Source organism: Grammomys surdaster, unplaced genomic scaffold, assembly GCF_004785775.1.
Source record: "Grammomys surdaster isolate TR1022 unplaced genomic scaffold, NIH_TR_1.0 218, whole genome shotgun sequence".
NCBI lineage: Eukaryota > Metazoa > Chordata > Mammalia > Rodentia > Muridae > Grammomys > Grammomys surdaster.
The window spans coordinates 3607933-3633413 of NW_021604663.1; the positions used below are offsets into that span (position 1 = coordinate 3607933).

At 41.1% G+C, this 25481-nt stretch overlaps 1 protein-coding gene across 3 annotated transcripts; it reads right to left on the reverse strand.

The window, feature by feature from the left end:
• Positions 1 to 776: 776 nt before the first annotated feature.
• Positions 777 to 23996, reverse strand: Wtap (WT1 associated protein). Of its 3 annotated transcripts, none has more exons than XM_028772738.1 (8): positions 23814 to 23996; positions 18757 to 18794; positions 17401 to 17456; positions 15929 to 15987; positions 14496 to 14623; positions 9472 to 9650; positions 3379 to 3533; positions 777 to 2003 (listed from the first exon to the last, which is right to left on the reverse strand). In XM_028772738.1, exons 2-8 carry the CDS (start codon positions 18784 to 18786, stop codon positions 1420 to 1422), a joined length of 1191 nt encoding a protein of 396 aa, XP_028628571.1. In that variant the 5' UTR covers positions 18787 to 18794; positions 23814 to 23996; the 3' UTR covers positions 777 to 1419. The 3 variants fall into 3 exon arrangements, with proteins under 3 accessions (XP_028628571.1, XP_028628570.1, XP_028628572.1); XM_028772737.1 differs by lacking the exon at positions 23814 to 23996 and adding an exon at positions 23582 to 23757; XM_028772739.1 differs by lacking the exons at positions 777 to 2003; positions 3379 to 3533; positions 23814 to 23996 and adding exons at positions 8441 to 9253; positions 23582 to 23679.
• Between the last annotated feature and the right edge of the window lie 1485 nt (positions 23997 to 25481).

The window sequence follows — 25481 nt, forward strand, 5'->3', positions numbered from 1 at the left end:
CAAATATTTGGCATAGCAACCTCAAAGACTATCCTCCCCAGCTCAGAATTTTTATGTTTCTTTTCTTCTTATTATTCAAAAGCATGAAGGGAGGCAGGATAACACTAAGGGCTGAGCTCAGAATCATGGTTGGGTGACCTGACAGCTTAAGAGTGGATGTTGCCAAGGGAGCTTATAGTCCTCTAAGTGTTACAAAAGTATTGGAGCGTTCCAGGGATCTTTGCCACATTTTATGAAAAGAATGATGGCAAACTAAGGATATAAATCTGGCAGATGCATGGGTAGGGAGAAGCAGGAGAGAAGGTGGGCAAAAAGGGAGTGTGGTGACTGAAGAGATGGCACAGCGGTTATGGACATGGTACTTGCTTCCCATGTCCACATCCATAGACCTCTGTACAGTACATGCAAGGATGCTGTTCAGGAAAAAGCTGTACTTGGCCAGTGCTTTAAAGCAGACATCTCTGAATAAGGATAGAAATCAGGTCTCAAGAACAAATTGCTCTTCAATTAAAACCTAAAGATTAATTACTTTTTAAAAATAAGATCTTTATGTCAAGGGAAAAAAAAAAACCAAACCCCTTGAACTGTAGTCAAACTCCCTTCATTCTGCAAAGAAAAGTGCAAATTAAAATTAGGTGCATAGTCAGATTTAATGCATAGACTGTTTTAATCTGACCTTTGTATATGTTACAGGGTAAGTAGGAATTCAGCCATTCAATAAAAACAAAGGACAATCACTAAACACACCCAAGACAAAAGGGAAAAACAAACAGGAGTCATAATAAAAATTTTTATTTAGGTTTGGTCAGTACAGGTGAGATATACTAGAGTCACAGGGCAATATGCATTAACGGGACACAACAGTTCATAAAAACTTAGTAACTATGCACACAGATTTCTTAAACATTCAGTCACCTAAAGATGAATGCACAGATGTATGGTGGAAAAACTTTATCTAACGCTGAAACTACTATAGGACTCCAAGTCCAACTTTTAAGTGATAAAAACTACTGTACTGGGCAAACTCGGCAGTCCTAAACCCACATCTACTCTAACAAGTCTGAATGGTGCGTGAGTAACAACAGCGTGAGGAAGAGTGCCCTGACAGCACAGGTTCCAGATAGACACAGATTTATACAGACATCATTGCTATAGATTCCCTTTACAACTTCACATTAACTCATATAAAAATAACCTGACCCTACACAAAATGTCCTTTTAGCAACGTTCAAAGTAATTAACTGTTACATTTTCAAAGTGGCAGAGGTATTGAAGCAATAAAAAAAAAAAAAAAAAGGAACCAAACAAAACAAAAACACACCCACAAAAAGGTAAATTGTGACAAAAGTATGCATTAATTTTTTGACAGTATCCTCTCCCCAATTAAATGACACTGTATAAAAATTTGCTGGAAAAATATTACAAAACCGAACCCTGTACATTTACATTTGAGTCCAAGCCATTCTGAACATGGCGGGAACCCACAGTTCGATTACCTTTCCCACTCACTGCTTTCTCCTCTTGAGGGTCATGACTGGAGTCTGTGTCATTTGAGTGATGTGTGAGAGAGTTTTCACTGCCCGTGGGAGAGTCTACACTTTCATACCCCGCACTGAGTGGGTTTATGTAACTACTACCTCCTCTGCCAGTTCTCTCCTCTGAGCTGTTGGAGGCCTTATTACCATTCCCTGAAGAAGAAGGAAAGTCATCCTCAGGTGTGCTCCCCTCCCTGTGAAATCCAGACCCAGACGTCCTCTGGCGGGAGGAGCTGCCATTACTTGGTCCATTTGCCAGACGACTGCAGTCTTTGCTTGTGGCTTCTACCTGATCTACAGGTTCAGAAGATGTAGTCCTGCTGGTACCTGGAGCCGAAGCTTGAGACTGCTGCTGCTGGTACTGTGCCAACTGCTGTCGTGTTTCCTTCAACTGTTGCTGAAGAACTAGAATGGTGCTCTGCATACCCTCCACTTCTTCATCAAGTTGAATGATGAAATCATTCAGTTCTGTGCAAAGGAGAGCCAAACTTACTTTAACATGTTCACATATTTTAAAACATCTCTGTGTTATATGTGCACACATGCACTCACCTGTGCATGTGTGTGCATGAAAGGCCAGATGTCAACACCAGATGTCTCTTTTGTACAGCTTTTTACCTCTCACTGAACCTGGACCCTACCCTTTGGCTAGACTAGTTGACCGCCAAGGCCCCAAAATTCACCTTCCACGCCCTAAGCACCGGAGTAACAGACATGTAGCTCCATTCCTGGCTTTCTATGTCAGTGCCAGAATCCAAACTGGGGTCCTCTTATTTGCATGTCAAGCACTATACCCACTGAATCACTTCTCCCGTCCCCTTAAATATTACATGCTAGGGACAAAGGTGAGTAGTCGATAAATGTTTACCAAGTAAATAGTATTTTAAAACTGGAATAGCATTCTTAAAAGAATTTACTTGGAATTTTAATCACCATTCAAGAATGAAACGTGTGGAGGGTGGCTGGATGTTTTAAACACTATACTAAAGAAATCAAGCTAAAATTGATTCCAACCATCCTGCCTCATACAATTGACAACAACCTGTAAATTCTTACCTGTGTCCCTTTTCTTAACACTTAGCCAGGACCTTAAATTAAATCTCCAGCATCTCCAGCCCTCTAACCCCCCAAAGAGGTATGTGTATTAATCAAAGTCCACTCCACATACAAGAACACCATCATATAAGAAATACCTGGGGATTGCTAAAATATACAAATCTACTTAAGCTATTTTTTTTTTAACAACAAGTGCTACATAACATCTCCCCACTTAGCATGTTTACACATAGTACAAGCTAAGAATGACAATATTGTCTATTGGCTTTCTTTACCAATAATCAACTACACTGGTTCTCAGTTTGTATCTTCACAGTGTAGCTCCATTTTTTACTATAATCTACTTCACAAAACAAGAAAAAAAATGCAGCTACACTTGGACAAAAAAGGACTATGGTAACAAGCACATTTATTTTGTCTCAGCAAATTTAAATACTAAATTCCCCTTTCACTGAGGAGCACATTAAGGAAGTATAATTATGTTACTTTTTAACCACAGAAATTAACAAGTTTTCAAGATTTATACTTAAGAGAAATTGTTAATGATACTCATGCACTGATTATCAATTTTTACACCTTAAACAAAACACCTTACAAACAAAAACTTAAGAGAAATTTCCCAGCATGCTATTAGTACCTCGGGGAACACTCTTTTCTCAGTTGTAGGGTCGCACGCACAATCTTAGGTCGCCATCATCTAAGAGCATGCACAGATCTCGTCTACCACAAGGCCGGTAGCCATAAGCCGGTACAGTTAAAACTAAATGTAAACAACAAACCCCCTTACCATCCTGACTGCTTTTAAGCTCCTCACTATATTTCTTCTGTAAAGCCAACTCTGCTTCAAGCTGTGCAATACGGCCCTGGGACAGCTGCCTTCCAAGCTCTTGGTTCTCCTGGATAAGCATTCGACACTTCGCCATTAACTTTTTGCCTGTTTGGCTGCAAAGGAAAGAGCCAATCATCACAAAATGAAAACAAAGCTCTCTTAGCCTTTGCTCACAATTATTACAGGAGATTAACACGTACAGAACATAACTACGTCTCAGCAGATGCCACCCTGTAATTACCATCTTCTTTTCTGGAACATGTCCATCTTCTGCACTTCGGTATTTTACCAATAGAGCAGCAAAAATAAACCTTAAACAAAAGTGCCAAATAGCCACTTTTTGTTTCTACTGAATCAAGGTTTTCATCCTAAATTATCATTTCAAGTATAAGCAGGCCATTTAACATGTATCTTGGATTTAACTGTTAATGTAACACCAAGGCACTAATTCAAATAGAAAGGTTCTTTTAAAAGTTTGTGTAGTGCCGGGCAGTGGTGGCACATGCCTTTAATCCCAGCACTTGGGAGGTAGAGGCCAGCCTGGTCTACAGAATGAGTTCCAGGACAGCCAGGGCTACACAGAGAAACCCTGTCTCAAAAAACCAGGGTGTGTGTGTGTGTGTGTGTGTGTGTGTGTGTGTGTGTGTGTGTGTGGCGGGGGAGTTTGTGTAGTATCAATTACAAATGCATGCCCCTTCATCACCTATAAGATACCTATAAAAGGATGAGAATATATTCTTACTAGGAAATACGCATAATGGATTCCTTTTACTAGAGGTAGTTCTCTGGCACATACATCTTCTAGACAAGAATGTATCTTTTAAACGACTTCCCAAATTGTATAATGCCAAGTCACAAAGATTTGGGTTATTTTCCAAACTTTGAATTACCTGCCAGATTATGAGTGCCATAGAACAGTTTAATTTTCAACAATAATGCCTTGACTATTCAACTCCTACAACAACAGAAAGGGTAATCAAAACTACAAGTAACAAGACAATAAAATCTCACTGCTTTCAGCCTTAGCAATAATAGCAGAAATAACTTTAAAGGTATTTGACTTAAGTATGTAATTGAGATACTAACTTTGAGACTTGCATAGGAACAAATTAACGTTCTTCGAATTGTGTTAAGAACACTTTGGTACTGTAGTGTTTTTCCCATATATAGCGGGACTTGCAGATACACAGATTTTCATCTGATCCTAGAAAACACCAGAACCCTAAAAATAGTAGTACTTTGTAGACATTCGTTTACAGGTAATGTAGGATTCCTTAACTTATAGCATATGTTATATAATACAGTTCAATAACAACAAGAAATGTAATTAAAATTTCCTTACAGATATTTTGGAACATCAAAAACCAGGTTACTAATGTTCAAAGGAGTCACGAAGCCCTGAGTGCATGCAAGTTTTACTTTTTTAACCATTCCCTTCAGTCACTGTAGTTCCACATCCTCCCTACTCCCATTTCCTATCAATCTCCTCAGAATTTAGTTCCACTAAACAAGTGGTTAGAAACTAACAAGGAAACAAGACATGGACACCACTGTCAAAGACACCGGAGCTCCTTCCTTCTAGTTGTCTGCCCATATTCCAATAACATCATTTCTTTTTTTCTTTTTTGAGATAGAGTCTGGCCCAACACGGTGTTTGCCTTTAATCCCAGCAGAGATAAGAGGATTTGTGAGTTTGAGGCCAGCCTGGTCTACAGAATGAGTTCCAGGACAGCCAGGACTACACAAAGAAACCTTGTCTCAAAAACAAAAAAAGGGGGTGGGGGGAGCGAGAATCTCACTATGCATGCCTGGCTGACTTAGAACTGACTGTCCTTACACTCAAGTATTGGATTAAAGTTATGTGCCACCACACATGGCCAACTGTTTCTCAGAATCATATACAACAGATTTTCCAGCCAGAAAATTCTACTTTTCTGTGAATTAATAAAGATTTAAAAACAAGTGTAAAATACATTAATTGGTCACTTGACTTGACCCCATGGAAAACCAAAAATTTTAAAGTATTTTATTTAAAAATGTGTAACATAGCTTAACTAATGTGGTTGAATGCTTAGTAGGCTGATGTAGTCCTAGCATAAGTTAATTCTAGGCCAGCATTGGTCACACAGAGAAACCCTGTCTCAAGATTTAGCTCTAAATTTACTCTTACTTGAAACTGCTTTAATTTTTATGTTAGCAACTATGTTGTATAAAATCAATAGTTGTGGTTTATAACAGCACACATAAACACTCCACACATAAAAGGGTGAGGAGGCTGAGAAGGGTACTCTGAGTTTATTTAGCAAGTGAGGCCATAGGTTCAATCCTTAGTACTCTTCACCAAAGAAAAGGCTACAGCTGTTGTTGTAAAGTGCTCATCTAGCATGGTCAAAGCCCTACGTTCAAGCCTCAGCACCACAAAATAAGTAGAAAGAGAGAGAGCTTAACTATGAGTAACTCTTTTTAAATGGACAGTGGAGGTTATACCTTTCATTTAAAAAAAAAAAAAAACTTTTTTTAAAAATAGGGGCTGGAAAATTAGGTCAACAGTTAAGAACACTGGCTACTTTTCCAGAGGACCCAGGTCTGATCGCCATCACATACATAGTGGCTTCCAACCTTCCATAACTCCAATTCCAAAGGATCTGACAGGGTTTCTCTGTGAAGCCCTGGCTGTCCTGGAATTCACTCTGTAGACCAGGCTGTCCTCGAACTCAGAAATCCGCCTGCCTGTCTGTCTCTGCCTCCCAAGTGCTGTGATTAAAGGCGTGCGCCACCACCGCCCGACGGATCTGACACCCTCTTCTGGCCCCCATATGCACATGGTGCAGAGGAAAACACGTAGACGAATCACTCATATATACATAAATCCAATGCCTTCGCATTTTAAAAATATTTCTGTTCTCTTTTCACGTGTGTGGGTATTTTGCTTGCATGTAAGTGTATGCAACACATTGACGCCTGGTGCTGGAGGGAAGCATATTAGTTTTCTTGGACTGGAGTTGTAGATGGCTATAAGTTGCTATGTAAGTACAGACCTCTGGAAGAGCAGCCAATGTCCTTAACCACTAGGCCAGCCCTCTGGTTCCTTCTGATCTGTAAGAGTCTCACTGGGAAGTCCTGGCTGACACTGAACTCCCAGAGCTCTGCCTGCCTTTGCCTCCTAAGTGCTAAGGTGACTCTTAAAACCAAATAATCACAGAGTAACAGGCAATAAATAGTAAGGACTCTAAAAACCAAGGGGCATCAGGATACGACTTTAATTATCAAGGGAAGGAAGCCAGGTTACTTTGTAGAGTTGTACATACAATTGCCTAAATGACTAAGTGCAAGTTGAAAATTACCAGTATATTCCTAAACACTCTAAAACAAGTGTGTTGTGAAATGAAATAGTGCGGAGAAGACAATATTATGGAGGGATTCACAGTCCATCTCTTAGTTCTTCTGTTTACTTTTTGAGACACAAGTCTATGAATGTACTCCTAAACTCCCTCTCCTACTGCATCAGCCTCACCACTGCTGGGATTAAAGGCATGAGCCACCACATCCAGCTAAAAAGATCTTTATCCCTCAAAATTAGAGCTGCAGCAAAGGGAGGGAATGCCATATACATATAAGAAACCTTAAAACCCAATCATTGGAATCATTCCACACTGATTATTAATTAAGCACTACTTATTTTCAAATTAAAAATGTATTTTTAGTACTTGATTCATTGTACCATATGGTTTAGTTTTATATAATGAAACCTCATTGATGGGTTGTTAAAATGAGATTAATAAAAAGAAATACTAAGTAACCATTTAAAAGGTAGTAATCTAGATATGCTAAAAAAATACCTAAAAGATGAAGAAAAAAAAGCCTTGAAGCATGTGTATGTACGATACGGTTACATTTCTTTAAAACCAATATACATGAAACCATTGCAATAGCCACAAATTATCCTGATGATACCCAAGATTTAACAGTGGTACTGGTCCTGTGGAGTAGAATGGGGCAGTTTGACATCAGGTCCAGGAGTGACACTTTCCATCTCCCACCTTTCTCTAGCATTTCGTTTGTATACACGAACATGTATTGTCTTATTAAGAGAGAAGATTAACAATTAACAAGAAAGCAGGCCCAAAGGCCTCAAAGTTACTGTATTCAAGTAGCAGAGGAAGACTGGTTAAATCTGAGTACATATCAGCAATACATTTTACGAATTTCTATTCAACCTACTAAAACTATATTCAGGGCCATTTCAACCACGAATCTGAAAATGCATAAAATAAATACAACAAAAGATTCAGTTTTGTCACAATAAACTACTTTTAAACAGATTGGTTACTTACCCTCCAAACCCCCAGTGACAATTTTAGAAGCAGACTTGTTCCTGAAAAGTCATTGAGATCACTCCTCCAACCCACCCCTGCCCACAATCAGTTCACTAAAGCACAAACAGACAAGATACTTACAATTGATTGGAACGAGTAAGAGAGAACTTAAGTCACCCTTGTTAAAACTGCACTTAAACGTTGGGGCATGCTGGAACATTTATCTTCTAATCATCTCAGACTCCATTATCACCAAGGGAAAATTCAAACTGGTGACTTATAGACGAAAAAAATTCACCTCCAGGATTGGATGGAAGCATGAAGAATATAATGCCTCATTTATCTAAATGAGCAAATGAGTTTGCTAGAAATGACCACTATACCTTTTTCAATTCACAGAACATCTCACTTGCGCCAGCCCAGAGTTCCAACACATTATTTCCCCAATCTTCTGGCAGGTACCTTGTGAGACTGTCCCACAATATGTTCTACTGCAATATCCTGGGGCCAAATGCCAAGTCTCCTTGTCCTTTATACCATCTGGAATAGTCTTTTAAGCGAGACAGCCTTTTCCTTCACTTTGAAGAGCACAGAATAATTTTTCCAAAGTGTTGATCTGCTCTCCATAGCCCCCCAAAGGAAAATATTGAGTACAACAAAATTATCAGAGTATTCCTTGAATTAAAAAAAAAAAAAAACCCAACTATTTTAAGGCACATTTAATTTAATATCAGGAATTTGATACAAAAGGCCCCAAATACAATGAAGGAACACATTCCCCCATTTAACACCAACGACAATGCTGTTTAACATGTGCCTGCTGAATGAGATGAGGGTTTACTGAATAACGGGGGTCTCATCACAGCCAGATACCATATACAATCTAGTTGTGAAATGAATGCTTATAATGCTTCAAACAGTTTTAAACCTGAAGATGAGACCACACCTTCTGTTTGTACAGTCCTCGGTTAAGGTTAGCTACAGTTTCCACAACCGTTCAAAAAACAAACCATTGATAAAAACCACATAGATGTAAGGCTCCATTATGTAATATAGAGCTCAGCACTAAATGGATAAATATATGCACTACTTGTACTGGTGGCTATGACGTGATTCTCTCACGGCTATTAGAAGTTGGTTCTTAGCCAAGTAAATCCTTTAAAGGCAAAATTCACCTCATTTGAGTTTTGACCCAGTAGTTCAACAATCATGAAGTCCACAGTCTTATTGGCATAACTGATGTACAGTGTCTCTAAGTCACTATGCTCATGGTTAAGAGCGATGCATATTCCATTTTTACATTTTACTGGAATTTTACATGTTCAATTCATGATTTAAAACCTCTAGGTTTTCAATCCTCCAAAATGTCTGAAGACACAGTGTGCCACAGACTTAAGACTTCTGCTTTCCCCTCTATTTTCTTCAAACAGAAACATTTCTCAAGTGTCTACATGTCCTAGAAAGGGAATTTTTCGGAGTTGGCCTCTTCTTCGGAATAGTCCGACGGCATCAGGCCTCTGAAGCAAGGGGGAGGGGAAGAGAAAGAAGCTGAAACACAAGGTTCATCTGGTAAGTTTTACATTAACCATTACAAGCTGGACAGTATAAGAATGTGGCTTTTTTGGCTCAAAAAGTCTGAGTCTTGGTGTGGAAACGAGTACTTGGCTGTCCCACCACAGCTTTCTCGAGGTGGGACTGTCAGGGAAGTCTTGACTGGGGAGTATGATTTGTTTACCTATCAGGCGTAAACTTCCAGGCACTCAGTTCATTTTGGGCTTGTTCCAGTTTGTCTTTAGTCTGTTCCAGTTCACCTTTCATTTTTAGGAAAAACAAGTTGATCGCTGGGTCTACCATTGTTGATCTCAGTTGGGCCACACTCGGCTGCTGAACTTGCTTGAGGTACTGGATTTGAGTCTGTGCAAAGCAAAAGAAACAATTACTATCAAATCAAAAGAAACTCTTAAGAAATACCCTTTATTAACTGGACAGTCGGCCTATTTGTTAGGTCTGTACCCCTTTGATATTAGGTCTCCCTAAGGTTAAGGGTGTAAGTCTGTAACAGACAGCACACATGGAACAAGGCCCTTGAGTCCAACCTCCATTACAAACACACACAATTTCAAACAACAACAACAAACAACACAAACTCTAGAAAAAGTACCAAAACTGAGAATGATGGCATATGCCTATAATTACAGCCCTAAGGAAGTACAGGGAGGATTTTAAGCTCCAGGCCAGTCTGGAAAACCTAAAGCAAAACCTTGTTTTAACAAAACAAGGCTACCAAAAGCTAGGGATATAGCCTGGCAGCGGATCACTTGCATCATGTGTACAAGTCCCTAGGTTTTGGTCCCCAGAACCACAAAGGGAATAAAGGGAACAAATGAAAAAACAAGTGTTTGTTCATGAGGTTACATTTCACTGTGCAACCAAAACAGCATTAAAACAAAGCAAAACAAGGGGGAGTGGTGGCGTGTACTTTTAATCCCAGAACTTGGGAGGCAGTGGTAGGCCTCTGAGTTCAAGGCTAGCCAGATCTACAGAGCAAGTTCCAGGACAGCCAGGGCTATAGAGAAACCCTGCTGAAAATCAAACTAAACCAAACCAAACCAAACCAAGGCTGCATCATGCTCAGCAGTTAAGAGCAAGAACTGGGGTCTGGAGAGAAAGTTCAGTGTTTGAGGGCACAGACTGTTCTTTCAGAGGACCGAGGTTCAAATCCAAGTTCACAACTGTAACTCCAAGATCTGACACCTTCACAAAGACATGCACAGACATGCATGCAGGCAAATACACATAAAATGGAAATAAGTGAATAAATAAGTAAGAGCATAAACTGCTCTTGCAGAGTTTCAGCTCTCAGCATCCACAATGGACAGCCCAAAACTGCTTACGACTCCATCAGGGTTGGGGGGTGGTGGTCTGGAGCTGAGGGTGGGTGGAGCCAACACCTCTGGCATCCTCCAGCAGAAACCCACACAGACACATGCATTAGTAAAAATAACTTAAACCAAACTGAGCATGGTGGTACATGGGATGATCTATGAGTTCTGAGCCAGTCAGGGTTATATAGTGAGACCTAGTCTCAAAACAAAAACAAAACCAAAAAACAAGCAATTTTTTATTTTAAGGACAACTGCTAGAAAGAAGCAAAGTTTAAAATTTTATTATAGAAGAACTGGTGAGGTCCTAGCTTACTTTCTGCCTAAGCTACATAAAACTCCATAAAACTCCCACAGGCAAGGTTAAAATTTAATACAATTTCCACTTCTAAATTTAAAACAGTAGTGATGTATCTTTATGTTAGTGAAATTCTATAGCATCAAGTAGTTTCTCTGAGTAGTTCTAACTCAGAAAACAACAATGCTGTACATAACTGATCTAGGCTAAGCAGATAAGGCTAGGATAAGTAGAATCCTAGCATTTATGCCTCCTGACTTTGGTTTTTTCGAGACAGGGTTTCTCTGAGTAGCCCTGGCTGTCCTCGAACTCTCGAACTCAGAAATCCACCTGCCTCTGCCTCCCAAGTGCTGGGATTAAAGGTGTGCGCCACCACCGCCCGGCCACCTCTTGACTTCTAATGTAGAACTTTTTACATGGTACCAGAACCCGCTTACGTATGAAACTTTCAATTTTAACTTCAGTTGTGCCATTTACTAGCACTCTAACGTAACTTCTAAAATATGAATTAAAATGTCCCTAATCTCCTTCATACCCAAAGTACACTGGATGAAGTCTTGTGGTGCTCTAACAATTGCTTTGAAAATTTAAAAAAATTACAGTTATTATTTTGTGCTTATGGGGCGAGTGCAGTCCCCTTCCTCCCACCATGTGGGTCATGGGGGTTGAACTCAGGACATTTGGCTTAGTAGCCAGCATCTTTGACTTCTGAGCCATGTAGTCAACTCTACCCTACCCTAAGGATAATAAAATGAAAGTTTAAATACCTTACCATAAATTTAGTAGAAGGCACAAGTATACTGATAGACTTGAGACTACATTTACTTATGAGTTCACTGCACACAAATAGAAAAGAATAATTTATAGAGATACTATGTTTTTCTTTTGAGACAAAGTCTAATTATGGAGACCTGGTCTGCATGGGATTCAGAGACCCATACTGTATAGAGCAAGGACTAAAGCCATGAGCCCACCAAGCTTGCTCTAACAGTATTTACTTAATTTTTGTATCTATATATGTTAGTATGGCCGTGTGCCTGAGTACTCCCATGGGCCATCAGATCCCTGGGGCTGGAGTTATATAGGGAACTGAATGTACTGGGAAGAGAACTCCAGTCCTCTGCACAAGCAGTAAGCAAGCACTTTAATCATTAGACCATCTTGCCCAGCCCCTTATAGAAAAATGTAAAAGAAATTAATTTTAAACAGAAAGTTTGTTAATTCAAAGTACTGCTAGCTACTAACGTAGGAGAGTAAAACAACATCATGCAGTGTGTCTCCTGTGCTCTCCTCATTTCTTCAGTTTCACAACACTGGCTCAGACTAGATCCCAACAGTCAGCACTGTTGGTCGTGAAAAGGAGACGAGTGCAACCAGAACAAACTCCCTTTGCTAGGGAAGAAAACGGGGGGGGGGGAAGAAAGATAGTTTTAGGGCTGGCAAGATGGCTAAGGAAGTAAAAGTACCTGCTGTCGGTACTGAATTTAATTCCCAGGATCCACAAGTTGGAAAGAGAACTAACTCCCACAAGTTGTCCTCTGACTTACATATGCAGGTCATAAAATATCCATACTAAATAAACAAAATATAATAATAAAAAAGTCTTAATGGCTAGCAAGATTTTCAGTGGTTAAAGGCACTTGTTGCTAAGTCTGTTGACCTGAGTTCAGTCCTCAAGATCTGCATAGTGAGAGGACGATTTACTGCAAGTTGTCCTCTGACTTTCATAATTAAATAAAATTTTACTAAAGATGTAAACCTATCTCTGTGTAGACAGGGAACCATCTTGAGTGTTAGCCTGGGTATAAACCTCTGGTATTTTTCCTCCCTAGATAACATCCACTTTGCTTTTGGAGGCAAAGTATCTCACTGGCCTGTCACTTGCTGATTATAGCCAGGAAGCCCCCAACATCTGCCTCACTCCACTGGCTCTCCTTAGGGCTAGAATTACAAATACAAATTACAAATACTGGAATTGTGAACTAAGGCCCTTAACCCTAAAGACAGTCTCTTAGTTGTGTGCACACCTTTAATCCCGGTACTCCGACTCAGGTGGCAGAGTCAGGCAGATCTCTGAGTCTGAGGCCACTGTGGTCAGTTTCAGAACAGCCAGGGCTATATATAGAAAATCTCAAACAACAAAACTAAACTAAAAAGATTTAATTTTCTTATATGTTGAGTGTTTTGCCTACACTTATGTACATGCATCATTTGTGTTCCTGGTGCCAGGAGAGGTCAGAAAAAGGGTTTGGATCCCTTAGGACTGAGTTAGATTGTAAAGAACCATTTGGATGCTGGCAACTGAACCTGGGTCCTCTTCAAGAACAAGTACTCTCAACAGCTGAACCAGCTCTCTAGCATACCTCGACACTATTAATGGTTCTCAACTGGTGTGCTGGTGGTGAAGTGGATGAAGAGGGGATACTTGCAGTTCCTGTTTTCCTAACATTATGCTCTTCTCTTTCTAAATTCGATCTCTTTCACAGTCACATAATATAAACTTGAGACCTTCCTATGACTTACTTAAATACCTTGTCCAACAAGATCTAATTGATCAGGTCCTACTGATTGTGCCCAAAAGACTATTTAACATATCTTTCCCAGCTACAAGTGACTTAATCAACCCCACGAATCCTCTTGCTGAAAATTTTTCAACTGGTAGCTGTGCAGAGTGGTGCACATCTTTAATCCCAGCACCAGGGGGGCAGAGGCAGGTCAATCTCTGTAAATTCAAGCCCAGTCTGGTCTACATAGGAGTCTTCCAGGCCAGCCAGAGCTACATAGTGACACACACAAAACAAAGCAAAACTTTAAATTCTGCAGCTGTTACTTATACCTAGGATAAACCCTAAGCCCTTAACCACGATAACTCCAACTTTTCATGTCCTTTCCCTGTTTTGTTCCCAGGGCTGCTTGTAAAGCCTCACCTCTGAATTGAAGAACAATGGCTGTATTATGTAGGGAAAGGCATAAACAATATGTCAAGGGCTGGAGAGGCAGCTCAGTGCTTAAAGCACTGGCTGCTCTTGCTCTGGCACTTACAAGGTGGCTTACAACCATCAGTAACTCCTCTTTCAGGTGATTCAATACCCACTTCTGGCATCCACAGGCACCAGGCATACATGCAGTATAGTCATAAATGCAGGCCAAATGCTCATACAAATAAAAAATAATAAAAATATGACAGGAAAAAGTTATGGTCTTAAAAAAAGGCAAAAAAGCCCAGCCCAAGACAAAACAAAAACCTAAAACAAACCTAACTCAAAAGGTGATGGAGTGCCACCGTCCTCAAAGCCCTGCTGATTCAAAGTGCCACTGTATACACAACAGTTGCAGATTCAGATGCGAGTAGCACAAACTGCCTAATGCTTACAAAAGACATACAGTCTCTGTCAAAATTAGGAAATCAAGATGAAAGCAAACATCTAACTAAGACCCTTTTGTGACATAAGAACGTCCATTTCTACCCACTCTCCATTGTACCCTTTAAAAAATATGCACTTATATTTGCTATTAACACTATTTAAAAATAACCAGTATGGATTTTGCAACTAGAGACTACAATGCTGAGACACTCACAGTGCACTCTTGCATCTCCTGCTCCTTGGTTGCTAGCCGCATGACAAGAATGTTCTCCCTTCGTGCAGACTCCTGCTGTTGCTGCTTTAGTTTTTCTTCAGATTCCCTTAAGCCAGTCACATCGTTTGCTGAGTAAAAGGAAAGAAATCCAAAATATTACAAATCTCATTTCAAGATTAAATTGAACTAATCAAAATAAAGTTATCTCTGTAAAGATTAATTAAAAATTCATCGCCTTTAAGTTTTCATATTGTTTTGAAACAAGAGTACTTGTTCCTGATCAGGAGAGCTCTCCAAGGAGGCATTGGTGTCATGTATCACACTGAGCTGCTCCTGTACTTCAATCAGTCACACCTAAACACAGGGAGCCACACTCCTACACTCATGTATAGTACATTTAGTATTTATAACCCCCCCAATAATAACGCATTCTAACCGACTCAATAGAACAATGACATTAATTGGCCTGGCAGAGCAGTAACCTGTCTATATCACAGCACTCAGGAGCCTGTGGCAGGAGATCTTAATTCCAGGATAGCTTCTGCTACATGGTGTAAGAGACCCTGTCTCCAGCAGGTCGATGGTGGAGCCCACCTTTAATCTCAGCACTCGGGACGCAGAGGCAAGTTGATCTGAGTTCAAGGCTAGCCCAGTCTACAGAGTGACAGGCCAGCCAAGGCTATTCAGAGAAAACCTGTCCTGTCTCAAAAAAACAAAACAAAAACCAACAACAACAAAAAACAAAACAACAAATAAAACACTCCTGCAACAACCCTGTCTCAAAAATCGATACAGAGAGAAGCCATTGACGACAAACAGGGACAAACAGCACCCCTGACTTTTCTACATCACACCTGTAAATACTACTGCCAAGTAATTAGTGCAGTTCTGGAAGCTCCAGTTATCTGGACTGGGAAAACTGTAGTAGTTACTGTACTTCACAATAGTACATTAAGCCAAAATACCAGACTAACAGTTGTTTTAAAGCATAAAGTCTGTTGTTTGGCAGATTTTGAAAAATCTGTACTCAAAGACCTATGTCCTAGAGTCAGGTAGGATGTCCTCTTCCTGTTTATGTGAAGATAACCACAATGTAGTCATAGATAAAATAAATAAGTAATTCTTTTAAAAAGTCGTTATCCTACTTGTACCTCATTTTGAGAATACACATGTCTTCCTTGTTGCCGGGGATTTGTCAGAAACAAACAAACAAACCAACCAACCACAATTCTCAAACATCATTCATTAGTTTCCAGATTCTGTTTGGACACAGCACTTAGAATAGAATAACAATAAACAATAAATATACTAACAATTATAATAAAAATAATAATTGAACAACAAAACTGTATCTGCTTCAACAAAGCCCATTTACTCTGTAACAAGTTTTCAAAAGACAACTCTACTCTCTTATCTGAGAAGATCAAACTTACAATTAAGATCTGTGTATTTTCCCTCCAAAGCTTGAACATATGCTTCATACTGTTTCCATCTAAGTAAAAAGCAAATTCATATTAGTGGTTACATTGAAATTACCTTTATTAAATACACAAGAAAAGCATACCCACAATCATAGGAGTAAGAACTGTGCTGGATCATTTTTAACTTTGACATAATTACAAACATAATTTAATGAGCAATAAATTCATTAGCTTTACTGTTTCTTCTCAATTTACAGGAGATAGGTAAAGAAGTTATTTATAGCAAGGTAAAAGAAATACATAGATTGGGCATTGTGGTAACTGTGCTCCAGGTCAGCTTGGCAATTTAGCAAGACTATCTCATATTAAAACAAACAAACAAAAACCCAGGTAGAAGTAACTTTAATCTTAGCATTGGGAGGGAGAAGCAGACTGATCTCTGTGAGTTCGAGGCCAGCCTGGTCTATAGAGTTCTAGGACAGCCAGGATGACATATAGAAACCCTGTCTTGAAAACGCTAGAGGTGGGAGGAGGGGTCATCCTTTGATTGCAACTTTTAAAATGTTACATGAAAAAAAGACAAAGACTGAAGTAAGACTACTGAGTGGACTATTGTAGGACACCCTTGTACTTGGCAGATCTCCAATTTGAGGCCAACTTGAATAGACTGTTTTAGAAACACATCCATGCCTATAGTTTTTAGTAAAAACTTACTGCTACAGCTAGGTCTACGCAGAAATAAATGGCCTTACCCACTCAGCCACCGTGCCACCCCCCCCACCCCCGGGCTCGCTGATTTATTACACTACACACATCCTCTAGCAAGGCATATACTAAATGTAAGTGCTTCCAGTGTAACCAATCTGAGTATTTTAGCGCTAAAAGAAAATTTGGTCTATGTCTAATGTTCTTCTTACTTACACACTGAGGAACTATAAGAAACATATCCAAAAAAAACCATTATCAAGTGACTTGAGGATATATTAACATAAAAAAAAAAGTCAGATTGAATCAGGTAATAGTGGCACATGTCTTTAATTCCGGCAGTGGGTTTTAAAGACTGGTGGAAGTCTTTGGGTTAGAGGTTCCAAGACAGCCAGAGCTACACACACAAAAAAAAACCATGTTTCAAAACAAACAAAAAACTAACTAACCAAAACCAAAATAGAACAAAAATAACTCCCCCAAAATACCCTAATCCCCACAACCCCCAAACCAACCAACCAAACAAAAAATCCCAAACTAAACCAACCCCCAAATAAACTACAAAATAACCATGGCAGCTACTGTAACAGAGACATGCCTGTATTCCTATCCCTTGGTGGGCTAAGGCAAGAAAATCTTAACCTCCATAGGAAGACCCTGTCTCAAACATAATCAGTAACAAGAAAACCCCACAAAACGAGCAAACCCCAACTATAGATGGCATAACGTAAGCAATCACAGTACGCTGTTTACCAATGTTTGATGAAAGAACATTTTACCTTAGAATTAACTCATCCCGTGCCATAACTTTGAAGTCTGTTTCACTCAGTCGGACCTACAAAGAAAATTAAAAATGGACTTAGTACTCTTTCAGAGTGCAAAGTAGTTTCCACAGAACAACTCTGAAAAATAGCCAGACTGCTGCTTTAAACTAAACGTGAAGGTTGGAGAGAGCTTAGTGGTTAACAGTGCTTGGAACTCTTCAGAGGACCAGTTCAGTTCACAATACCTACATCAGTCAGGGAGTGTCCACCTGTCTGTCTGTAACTCCAGCTCCAGAGGACACCATTTCTCCACTTTAAAGCATCCCCCAACATACAAATACACAAAAAATTACAAACAAAAAAACAACAAACAGAAATCCTTATTAAAAATAAAAAACTCCCATCAACCATGCTTGCACAAGCCACATCGACCAGTAGTTGGATCCTTGAGCATACGGCTCAAACAAAGTCAACCTTCACAAGCAGCTTTGTCTGTGAAGGTCCACACTGGGATCTTCCAAGTGTCCTTTAACAGTTAAACACTTGTCAAAATACAATACAGACAGGCAGGTGGATCTCTGTGAGTTCAAGGCCAGCCTGTTCTATAGATAGAATTCCAGGACAGCCAAGGCTACACAGAGAAACCATTTTTGAAAACCCAGAAAACAAAAGAACTGTGATCCAGCCATAATTTCAATATTCTTCAGCAGCAAGTAGAAATAAGACCACTGATATTCGATACAAATTTTAAAGAAGTTATGCTAAGTGAAAAGATAATCTTAGGACACACATGCACAATTTCCTTTATAGACACTCAGGAAGTTAAAGAAAGGCAAACAGATTATCATTACACCACTGAGGAAGGAGGGAGGGCAAAGTGGCTCTAAGGAAGAGCCCTGTGGTGAGGATTCAGATGCTTATCTTGAGATAGAACTGCAGTTTCACACACAGAGAATGTTTGAAAAACTGATGAAATCTGAAAAACTCGAGTAAATGTATCAGTTCCCTAGCTTTAACTGTGAATCCAGATGCTGATTTTGAAAGAGGCTCATAGAATGTTCCTACATATCTTTAAAAATGTCTTATCAAGGCCAGGTGGTTGGTGGTGGTGCATGACTTTAATCCCAGCACTTGGGAGGCAGAGGCAGGCGGATTTCTGAGTTTGAGGCCAGCCTGGTCTACAGAGTGAGTTCCTGCCTGCCTCTGCCTCCCAAAAGCTGGGATTAAAGGTGTGCGCCACTACCGCCCGGCCAGAAACACATCTTAATGCTTTGTAGTCCCCTGATACAAACGAAGTACAAGGGAAAGGAAGTAAAAAAAGAGAGAGAGAATAGTTCCTTAAACTTTAAAAAACAAGCTGCTGAAACATACCTTTTTAGGAAGAGGTTCTTCGTTGGTCATCTTGCACCCTAAAAAAAGGGGGGGGGGGTTGGGGGAAAGATTTTCAGTTGATTTTTTTCAATCAAATTTTTTCTCCTCAAAGTTAAAACAAAACTGTTTCTTTTGAACCACTTATTAGCAAATGTTAATGTGCAATAGTTATTAAAACAATCTCATATTTATTTCACAGTACTTTGGTCCCTTCATTCATTGTAGTGAAAGGGATTCAACCTAGGACGCCTCATATTTTAGGTGTTAACCCAGGATAGCTTCAATTAACGAAAAAAGTCACAAAGACATGAGATAAGCACCCTCTGTAACTTTCACCAAATTTCCTCTTTGCTAAGTAACATCTTTCATCATCATGGTTATGTAATTTTTAAAAAATGTTGACAGTAAGTCAGGCCTCAGAAGACATCCCTGGCGTATGGCTGAAGGATTAGAAGGGCAGACCAGCTACCACCAGTTTGCTGGCCTTGACTTCTACAGCATTATGCTGTGACAGTGAAGCAGAATCCATCATGTGATTGATTCACTACGCCCTAACAATGTTAAATATACAGTGTATATACCTTAAAGACAGAAACACGAAACAAATGGACCTTAAATAATGCATTATAAAAGTTGGGAAATAAATATACAGAATAGGGACAGCTAACCTAACAAATACAAAACCTTCATTTGAAGACTTTGAGCACTAAACATTATTGGACTCAGTTTGAGAGACAGTATTTTTTTTTAAGTCTGAACTGTTTTGAAGTAATAATTTATACACAATTAAAACATGAATTCTTGGGCTGGAGAGATGGCTCAGTTAATTGCTCTCATAAAAGACCCGAGTTCAGTTCCTGGCATTTACATAAGATGGCTCACAACTGCAGCTCCAGGGAGAACCAATACCTTTGGCCTCCACAGGCAAGCATATGCACACTACCACACACACAGAAAGAAGTAAAAAATAAATCTTTAGGGGCTGGAGAGATGGCTCAGCGGTTAGGACAACTGGCTGCTCTTCCAGAGGTCCTGAGTTCAATTCCCAGCAATCACATGGTGGCTCACAACCATTCAATAATGAGATCTGGTGCTCTCTCTTCCAGTGTGTAGGTGTGCATGCTAGCAGAATACGATATATGCAATGAATAAATCTTTTTAAAAAAATGAACACGCTGGGCGGTGGTGGCGCAACTTAATCCCAGGTGGGATTAAGGTGGTGACGCCTCTAATCCCAGCACTTGGGAGGCAGAGGCAGGCAGGTTTCTGAGTTCGAGGCCAGCCTGGTCTACAGAGTGAGTTCCAGAACAGCCAGGGGCTACACAGAGAAACCCTGTCTCAAGAAAAAAACAAAACCCACATCTGATATTTTCTAATAGTCAAACTTAACCAAGAGTCAAACAGTTACTCCTAGGTCCTAGTTCTCAAGGTTACCTTTATGTTCCTTACAGACAGCCAAAGCTATATAGGAAACTGTCTCAAAATTCTAAACGATTAAGATTGACTGAACATTTTATTACTGTTTTAAAAAACTATTTCTTAATGAATATTTGACTTGTCATAAGTAAAGACTTTCCAATATCAATTTAGATACACTCCCATATGCATGAAATAGTCTAGTCATACCACCACTGAACCCTTGGTTCTCAATTAGGTTTGTTGTATAGAAGAAATCAGGATTTTAGGAAAACACTCTAAATGAGCATATCATAAGTTACTAGCTTAAATCTTCTGTAATTAATAAAATCTCACTAGGCTAGAGAGATGGCTTAGTGGTTCAGAGCAGTGGCTGTTCTTCCAGAAGTATTGAGTTCAATTCCCAGCAACCACATGGTTGCTCACAATCTATAATGAGAGTTGATGCCCTCTTCTGGTGTGTAGGCATATATGCGAGCAGAACATCGCACACATAATATTTTTTTCCAAAAGCATCACATGGGTTAAGGATGTAATGTAGTTGTATACGGCATGCTAAGCACATGCAGGGCTCTGCAACTGCAAACGAGAGAGGAAAAAAAAAAATGCACACACTTTTATATTTTGAATAACCAGAACTTATTGAGTTCCAGGCAAGCACAAAAAGAAAACCTGCCCATTGTGGCACAGCACATAGAGTTCAGTACAGCACTCAATAGGCAGAAGCTGGAGAGTTTCAAGTTCTACACAGCAAGAAAGTTGCAGGCCAGCCAGAGCTACATAGAGACACACCATCTTAAAAGAAAAAAAAGAAAGGCAAAACAGAAAAATTCAAACATGAATAATTTGGCAACCTTCCAAAAGGTTAAAGATGACTGCTTTTAAAATTATACAAGGGGGGAGCAGCTGGAGAGATGGCTCAGAAGTTAAAAATACTGACTGCTCTTTCAGAGGACCTGGGTTCAATTCCTAACACCCACACTGTAGTTTGTAACAATTTTAACTCCAGTTCTAGGCGATCTGACATCCTCTTCTGAACCTCCAAGGGCACAGCTCGGACATGGTACAGAGACAGACATACAGACAAAACATTCATAACATAAAATAGAGTAAGTGTATTTTAAATTTTAAGTTATTTGTGTAGACAGTTCAAAGAATACATCTCAATTTAGAATGTCATTCTTAAAGCCTAGCTTAGGTTGTGGAACTGTTTCAGTTGACTGTAAGTGCCTCGCATTCCAGATCATAACACTACGATCCTAAGTTAAGCAGCTCAGCACTCTCTGGAGAAAGGCAATCACAGGCCAGGGCAAGTTATACAAGAAGGCATGTATATGACTCGCTAAAATAAATCACAATGGCTGTAAGAAACGGCATCTCTGGCAGGACTGGAGTCTCAGCATGCAGGAATAAGGGGGACTCCTTAGAAAGCAGAACACTACTTCAGCCTCACAGGTTTATTTGATCAAGTCACTTAACTCTTTGGGCTTCAGTTTCCATATCAGCCAAAGAGAATGACAGTGTTGCTTGGTGCACAAGGTGCTGCAGATCTGTTACTGGTACCGTAAAAACACTATACAAACAAGAACTGCTTGAACACAATCAACATAGAAAATAAACTACCAACTTCATCTGCAAGGCAAAGAACACTGGATTCTAGTCTGATGGAAATGCCTAACATCTAACACCAATAGCTTATTCAATTATGGGAATACTGAAAAAATTCCCCAAGCTTAGTTAATGCAAGAAATATAAAGTATTTAGAAGAAAGTGGGAGATAAAGAATGCTATCTTACATCTTGCTTTGCTAAAGCTGATAAAGTAAAACTTCTGAAGAGCATGATACAAGTATCACAACTATATTATACACCAATAATCTAGATAGCTGACAATATTTTCAAGGAGTCTGTGTTATAGACACAAAAAGATAAAAGGGACCTTAAAGACGGTAATGCTTTGTCAAAATACATCAAAAACCATAATTTAAATAGTGTACAAACACACTCATCTTAGAAACATGTCTGCCCGAATCTTAAAATTCAGTTTCAATCGCATCCTATGGACTCCAACCTTCCTCAACTTGCCTGAGCGAATGAATGAATGAATGAATGAATGAAACCTAGCCACCTCAAAAATGTCCATCTTCAATACTTTAAAACGTCTACATGGTCACCTATAAGAAAACCTGATGCTTGTTTTAAAAAAGTATTTAAAAATTTTTATGAATGTTTTGCATGTATATGTGTGCACCACGTGCATGCCTGATGCCACCCACAGAGGTGAGAAGAGGGAAGTCAAAACCCCAGGATCAGGAATTTAGGATGGCCATGAGCCATCATTTGGGTGCTGGAAGAGCAAAAAGTGCTCTTAACTGCTGAGCCAACTCTCCAGCCCCAATGCTCAAATATATAAGCTAAAGGGGAAAAGGGGAGACTGTGTAGTGATTGATCTGTGACTTCCACTTTCCTTTCCAAACAATAAAATTAACTAAATGAAAAAGCTAGGCTTGAATGAGAAAACGATGAAAAAGGTGTAAATAAAACGTATGACTATAACATGTTCCTTGAAGCTCACCGAGTCTTTACAACCAGTTTACAGTGTCTTGGTCCTTTGGGGTCAAATTAACTGACTTCCTCATTATCAAACCAAGAACTGTGGGCTCGGGGAATAGCTGAATGGCAGAATGCTGGCCTAGCATGCATGCACAAGGCCTAGCGTTCCATCCTCGCCGCCCCCTCCCCCCATAAGAAAACATGTACACAAACAGGAACACTTAGGCCTTTTCCCACTGTCTTATGAAAAACAATTTTAAATATGGTCAAACCACCTTTACAGAGATCTAAAACTAGAATAAAAGTTCACGAAAAATTTCACGAAGCTGTCAAAAAATTTTTACTACTCTCATAGTGCATGCACTTATGTAAAAATGGAAGTCCACAGGAGAACGAGGCTGCAATGACAAGCTTACTGCGTGACGTGAAATTCGGGTTTTTTTTGTTTTGTTTTTTGTTTTTTAAAGAGAACCGACTGCTTCACTTGTGTCAAATAGAACTGTCGGTACCTCTGGGTCCGGGGTGACGAACCCTAGAAGGTGGGAGGGGGCGACAGAGGCGGGGAAAGGGCCGGCACGGCCAGTCAGCCCCGAGAGGGCGGCCTCCGGCCTCCCCGCCTCCCCGGCCGCGGGAACGCCCGCCTTGTCCCCTGCCGTCAGGGACGGAAGTAGAATGGCTGTGAAGCGGTACAAGTATCCCCACCGGCAGCAAGCCGCTCTGCCTAACGGGAACCCAGCGCGGTCGCAGGCCCGGTCGCCCTTCGAGCCTGGAGTGCGTTTCCCCGGATCCAGGGCGGCCGCGCCTCGCTTCCCGGCCCCGCAGGCCCTCGTGGCCATTCCAGCTGCGGCCGCACCTACCTTCCCAGCCCGAGGCTGCGCGGGCGCCGCCAGTCACACAGGCCGAAGCCGTGCCGCCGCCGGCCCCCCCGCGCTCCTCCCGCTGCAGCCCCGGCGATAGCCTTTATTTGCGGGTCTCGCAGCCACAAAATGGCGCTGAGGGAGGAAACCAGGCCCCGCCGCCAGCCCCGCCCCGCATCGACAGCGCCCCGCCCCGAGCGCGCCGCCGATACCCCGCCCGTGGCTCACTCACCCGAGACGCGCCTCTCGGGCGCCGCCTCGGTCACCCCGCCGGGCGCCTCCGGCGACAAGAGGCGAGGCGAGGCCGACCCGCTGGAGCCTCGGGGCGCGGAGAGGCAGCGGCACTCCGCCGGCGCACCGAGACCGTCCGCGGAGGCCCGCACCTGCCCCCCGGGGGCTCTGCAAGCTCAGCCGGGCTGGGGAGGGAAGCGGCCGGAGAGAAGGGCGGGCCCGCGGGGTCGGAGGTCACCCGCGAGGCATCTCGGGACGGCAGCCGCTGCCGGACACGCTCGGCGGGGCCACCTGCGGCTGCAGCGCGGCCTGGGCGGAGGAATCCGAGACGACAAGCGCGTGATTGGCTCTCCTCTGTACGTCGCACCTCACAGGATGCTTCCGCGCGCGGTGCCGGAACGTGGAGACGGCACTTTCAAACCTAAGCGCCGGTCGTTCTCAGTTTGGGGGCCTTAGAAGCCGCCGCTGTCCCTGCAGCCGCTGGCTTGCTCCCATGGATGTCTCTAGGCTTGAGTCAAGCAGCAAGGAGGCTGTGCGTGTGGGCAGTTCCAGGACAGGTCATAGACTGGAAGCCGGGGGAAGGCAGCCGGGTGAGGGTTCTGGAGTCCAAAAAAATCCCTCCAGTAAGACAATCGCCTGAACTATAGCAAGAACGGCGCTACTCGGCAGTCCCTTCAGTACTTCCCAAACGGGACAGTCATATTAGGCTTAGTCGGTTTTATGAGAGCAGTTAATCCCCAGCGAAGGTGTCCAGGCTGAGATCGTTTTATAAGGATAGAATTACAGTAGAGACCACATGATCAAAGGAGCCATGGTGTCCCACTAGTCTAAGAGAAAGCACTTGGAGTTTGCATCGCAGGGGCCTTGGAAAACTGAAGAAAATGGGAACAGATGATTCACAGAGAAGAGATCCTTAAATATACCATAGGAGGATCAACTTTGTTTATAATGGAGATATACATTGAAATCCTGTTTCCTGGTGAGGATGCTGTCAGGGTGTAGAAATATATATACATATATATGCAGGCACATATTGGGAAGACGGAAAGATAGGGCAGAAACTTGGTTACTCAAAAAGAGGGTAATGGCTTTAGGAGATAAAGGTAGAAACAAGACTTCTCTGAGTTTTCAAAATTTGTGAAGCCAAAAGGTAAAACAAAAAAAGCCCTCCAAAGTCCAAAGTAAATGGAAACGAACCAATACACTCTTAAGTAAAACTGATAGCAGAACTGAAATATACAAAAGAAAGAATATAGCTGCCACATTTGAGTTCCACACTCTGGCACTGTGCCTATGGAGGGCTCTATCCCAGATACCTAAGAATCACTAAGTTTCACTAAGTGATTTGTAATTGTAACATTGTTGCTTGGGTTTTGAAGTTATGTATATTGTAGTACAAACATTTTAATGTTACTTTCTCCAAAGATTTCTAGTGTAAAAGAGATACAAATTCAAATACCCACCAAAGAAGTTCAGAAACATTATTTAAAAAATCGAAAGATCGGGCTGGAGAGATAGCTTAGTGGTTAAGAGCACTGGCTCCTCTTCCAGAGGTCCTGAGCTTAATTCCCAGCAACCACATGGAGGCTCACAACCATCTGTAATGGAATCTGATGCTCTCTTCTGGTGTGTCTGAAGACAGCAACAGTGTGCTCATAAATAAATCTTT